Raw genomic sequence first — 5387 nt, forward strand, 5'->3', positions numbered from 1 at the left:
CCCCGTTTCCCCCTCCTGCCAGCCCCAGCAAAGATGGTCTTTAATTACTTAAAATTCATTCATTTTTGCTTATCTGTACTTTCCAATTTTTCTACCAAGAGCATTCGAAATTTTTATAATTGAATTTCAAAACCTCCAGAACATTGTGCACAACCCTGTACAATCTCTCCACATCATGGGGAGAACCTGGGCAAACAGACCTGCGTCACGCCGCCTTCTTCACTCTGGGCACCTGCAGCACCCGCCAGGGAGGCTGGGAGTCCTCCCACAGCAGTCCTGTCTCAGGAAGGGGATGGGGTCCACAGACTTGTAACAGGTCAAGTTCCAGAAACCGAGTGGGTCCTGACTGAGCACGGCGCCAGCCCCCAAGCATTTGGGATGGGGCTCATTTCAGGACTTACATACTTACCCCTGGTCGCTCTTCCCTCACTGAGCCCCAGGCAAAACTGTCCTCACGGTCACTCCTTGCCCTTGGTTGGCCCATGTGTCTTACCTCCGGAATCCTCTGGTCAGCCAGGCCCGGGTTCTGCCCACCTCAGGCCACCCAACCAGCCCACGTGGAGGCGAGGACTGAGGCAGTCAGGGGCCTCGCTCACACACTGGCCCTCAGTTGCTGTCAAGCAAAGAACATGCCTAGGGTGGCTCTCAGTGCAGTGGCAGGGGCGGGGGGTGGGGGGCGGCGCGGACAGGGAGGTCAGGGAGGGAGTAGGAGCTGGAGGGTGGTGAGGAAATACAGAGTAATTTCTGCCTTGTCGATCCTGGGTCTTCCATCAGTTTTGTTACAAGCAGTGACTTAAGCACACGCACCAAAAAACTGCGGCTAAAGTCAAAGTGTGACACTGTACAATGTCAGGGCCCCTCTTATTTTGCAAACAAGGGACCAAGGCTTGGAAAGGTGATGTCACGCTGCAAGGTGGTGGCAGCAGGGCTGAGACCAGAACCAGGTCCCCCGGATCCCCGGCACCCCTGCCACCCAGCGACTCCACCAGGGGGAGATCCAGAGCAGAACGAGCTGACCGGGGGCCACGGAGGGCCAGGCTGGAGAGGGCCCTGGGTACAGACCAAGAGCTGAGAGGGCCGGAACGGGCCGGAACCTGCAGAATCTCAACGAGAAGTGGGAAGGAAAGGTGGGACCCAATGAAAACATTTCAGAAAATGGGAGTGAGGGGTGGGAGGGAGGGGAGAGTGGGTGATGGGTACTGAGGAGGGCACCTTTTGGGATGAGCACTGGGTGTTGTATGGAAACCAATTTGACAATAAACTTCATATATTGAAAAAAAATAAACAATTAAAATTAAAATAAAAAAAAAATGGGGGTGAGGTTGGGGGAGAGCCCAGATGGAGGCTGGCTCCGCCAGTTAACCAGCTGCCATGTTTCTGTAGAAGAAGGGCTTTGCCTGTGGGCCTGGGGCTCTGGAGGGCAGATAGCAACGTTATATTCCTTCCAAAACTTGGGTGGGGGTAGGAATCACCGAGGTGCCAGTCAGAGTTGAGAGGCTGAAGTGGGGACGGGCACAAAGGGGGACAGGCCACGAAGACACCCCAGCAGAGGAAGGCGAGTGTGGCTCCCAAAACTGCGTGTGGCACTCTGGTCTCTCTGGGTGTAGCTGCTTCGAGGCTCCGCTCAGAAGGGGTCAGTCTCTTGCTGCCCCTCTCGGCCACCATTCTCAGTCAGAGGGTGGGCCCTGGTGCCCAGGGAGCCCAGGTCACACAGGGTGCTGCCCACGGTCACCCTGCTGAGGCTGTGGGAGTTGTGGCAGGGCCTGTGGTAGCGGCGCCGGGCCCCCAAGCACAGGGCTTCCTGGAAAGTCTCCCTGAAACGGCTCGACATGAGGTTGTAAAGCACAGGGTTAATGGCGGAGCTGAGGTAGAAGAAGACGCCGGAGATAATATGCACGTACTGGAAGGCCAGGTACACGCCCTCGGTCCAGCTGGACACAAAGCTCCACATGAGGCGATCGACGTGGAAAGGGGCCCAGCAGACTCCAAACACCACGACCAGCACGACTGCAGGGACACAGAGGGGAGACTTTGGTGCCTGCCAGAGTCCTCTCAACTAACCGCCTTCCCTGGGCTTCAGTGTAGGCTGCCCACTCTCACCTTCCCACCCCCGCCCGTCGTCCATATGGAAGTTTCTAGAAGTTTGCCCGCCCTGGCCTCATCACCCCTTTCAGAGAGGTTGGTCCCACCGCTGTCACTGACAGGGCAGTGGGCGTGTGCTCTAACCCCCTTCCCCCCGCCCCCCAGCCACAGTCAACTGGACCGGGTATGGACATCTGAGCCAAACTGGCCCGGTCTGGCTCTCTCACCACAGAGTTTGGAACTCTAAGAGTTCACCCAGCTTCCCAGAGCTTCCCTCCAGCTGTGGTGTTGACCAGCCACGCCCTTCCTGGGGTCTCTTTCATGGGCTTGCCTCGATTTCTGTTTATTTCTTGTGTTTGCTTCTGTGACTGTCTATCTTTCCCCTGCAGTGCCTTCCCCACCACACCCCAGCACGGTTTTCCCTCCTAATCCAGGATTTCAATCAGGATGCTGCTTACAATATCCCCACCAGGCCCTCAGAAAGTAAAGGTGGGGGAAGGAGCCGGGGAGGTGGGGAAAGGAGAAAGCCAGAGCCCCAGGCCAGCAAGCAAGGCAGGCTTAAGGAAGCACCCCAACTTCCCAGGGGGAGAGCCATCCCAGCTGAGCAGACTTGACCCCCATGGGACAAGGAAGTAAGTAGAAAGCAGAGGCAGAATGGGCAGGGAGCAGGTTGTCTGCAGTGCAGGCCTCACAGAGCTGAGGGGCAAGCATGGAACTCTGGGGTCAGCCTCATTTTAGGGAGCAGCACAAGTGGCCTTAGGCTCTGGGACACTTTCTGGAGGACACGATGAGTGGGTCTCTCCCTGGGAATGGGGCAGTCCCCTATATAATCCCATGGCTTTGACCAGAGTCTCACTAGCTCTGTCTTGCCCTGGCTCACCCCACCTACCCGATTCAGACCCTGCTAGGGTAGGGCAGGATGGGGACGAAATCAGTGATTGGCTTAGTGTCATTTTGTCTGGCTTCCCCAGGGCCACTGTTTTTGAAAAAGAGACAGATCTAGATGACAGTAACACCCAGAGCCTCAACGCAGCTGGGCTTGCCACGGCCTGCCCCAATCCACACTTCTGCCCTGACCTTCACAAATATGCCCCCTGATGAGACTCTTTTAGACAGCAGTGGCCATTCCTGTGGTCCCCTAGGAACCAGAGATATAGCATGGAGGGAATTTAGCATCTTGCCTCTCCAACACCTTGCTCCCCTACTTTGGGGAATTTTGCTCCCCCCAGATCCCACCACGTGAATCCATGGGGACTGCAAACCTCAGCATCCTGCACTCTGGGCCAGGGGCAGGCTGTGACCTAAGCCCACCAATCGGAATCCTTCCCTGGGATTTTTCAACAGCCATTAAGGTAAGAGGGCAGTTCCTCAAGAAAGGGGAATTCTGTGCCCATGGCCATGCCTCCCAGGCTGCTATAGGGAAGGACAAAGCCAAGACGTGTTTAGGAGCAAAGATGAGAGACCTGGAGATCCAGCTGCCACAAACAGCTCTGCCGTCCTGGAACCCAGCCACATGCCCCGGCCCTGTCTGTGGTTTGATTCCACGAACCAGCACCAGCTTCTGCACAGGCCTCCAAGCTGAGAAGGACCCTAGGCTTCGTGGCTTAGTTTATGCTCGATTATTGCTGTCTGGACAGTCTTTTTTTCTTTTCATGTTTCTTTATTTATTTTGAGAGAGAGAGATTTAGAGCACGAGTGGGGGGTGGGCAGTGAGAGAAGGAGAGAGGAGAGAGAGAATCCCAAGCAGGCTCCACACCTTCAGCGCAGAGCCCAACGCGGGGCTCAAACCCACGAACTGTGAGATCATGACCTGAGCCAAAACCAAGAGTCAGACGCTTAACCGACTGAGCCACCGAGGTGCCCCGCTTGCCTGGATGGTCTTAATGATTTTTGAACAAGGGACCCCAAATTTTCATTTCACACTGGACCCACAAATTATGTGGCCCATCCTGCCATTTATCTTTGAGTTTCTTACAGAGTAATCGCACAGGTGCGTGCACACACACAGGGCGGCATGGGCGGCAGCGGTGACGACCCCAAACTTCACACTCAGCCCCCATCTCAAACCCAGACACTCAGCCCCCAGGTCCTGGAAGCTCTAGCCCCTTACCCAGGGCCTGGCTCAGTCCCTCTTCCCCGCCGCAACACTTACACAGCATCTTGGTCACCTGTGTCCGACCCTGATCCTGCGGCCGCTGAAACCTGCGGCTCTCGCTGGACTTGGCCCTGCCCCTGGCCTCCTGCCTGAGCAGCAGCAGTCTCTCCCGCTGCAGCCGAAGCCCGATGAGCAGATAGAGCACGCTGATGGTGGCCATAGGCAAACAGAAGAAGAACAGAGTGGTGATTTGCACCACCAGGTTGTAGAGGGCCCGCGAGCGGACCAAGGTGCACACGGCTGAGTGGGGCACCGTGCCCCGGCAGGGCACCTCCAGATGCTGGATGCCGTGCAGGCTGGCGTTAGGCAGAGAGCACAGCACGGCGAGGCCCCAGATGGCTCCAAGTACGCGGCGCACGTGGACCCGAGTCATCGTGGATCTGGCCTGCAGCGGGTGCACCACGGCCACGTAGCGCTCCACACTCAGGGCGGTGACATTGAGCACCGAGGCCAGGCAGACCGTCTCGAAGAGCAGCGTGCGGAAGTAGCAGCCACCAGCGCCCAGCAGGAAGGGGTAGTTGTGCCACATCTCATAGAGCTCCAGGGGCAGGCCCACGAGCAGCACCAGCAGGTCCGACACAGCGAGGCTGAGGAGGTAATAGTTGGTGGGCGTGCGCATGGCCTTGTGGCGCAGGATGACCGTGCAGGTCAGCCCGTTGCCCACGGCGCCCACCATGAAGATCAGCAGGTACGTGGCGCAGATGGGCACGAACAGCTCCGTCTGCCGGGGGCCCCGGTACTTGAGTCTCAGTTCCTCGTCGGTCAGGTTCAAGTCCTCAGGGCCAAAGACCCCCCAGGCCCTACTGCCATTGCAGGGCACCGGGCTCCCTGCCTCCGTCGGGGACATGTCTCCAGGGAGGAAGGAGCAGTTGAAGCAGAGAGGAGTCTGTGGAACAGAAGACAGAGACCCCCCCGGAAACATCACTCAGAGATCCCTGGTAATTCATTAAACCAAAGGTGCCGGCGACACTAGGAGGAAGGTTATCTTACGTACCACTGAGAAACAAAAAACCGTCATCCGTTGTAAGGTGTGTAACAATTTCAGAGATGTAAAAATGTACATCTTGGAAACGATAAAAAGCGGGACTCGGTCGGGGCGCCTGGGTGGTTCAGTTGCTTAAACGTCCAGCTTTGGCTCAGGTCATGATCT

General features: G+C 57.0%; 1 protein-coding gene across 1 annotated transcript; it reads right to left on the reverse strand.

Moving 5' to 3' along the window:
• Window positions 1–1322: 1322 nt before the first annotated feature.
• NMUR1 (neuromedin U receptor 1) lies at window positions 1323–5184 on the reverse strand. Its single transcript, XM_007083015.3, is given in 3 exon segments — window positions 1323–2007; window positions 4235–5150; window positions 5152–5184. Coding segments are annotated over 3 exon segments (1332 nt in total). The 3' UTR covers window positions 1323–1624.
• Window positions 5185–5387: the final 203 nt, after the last annotated feature.

The sequence above is a fragment of the Panthera tigris genome, chromosome C1 (genome assembly GCF_018350195.1).
Source record: "Panthera tigris isolate Pti1 chromosome C1, P.tigris_Pti1_mat1.1, whole genome shotgun sequence".
Taxonomy (NCBI): Eukaryota; Metazoa; Chordata; class Mammalia; order Carnivora; family Felidae; genus Panthera; species Panthera tigris.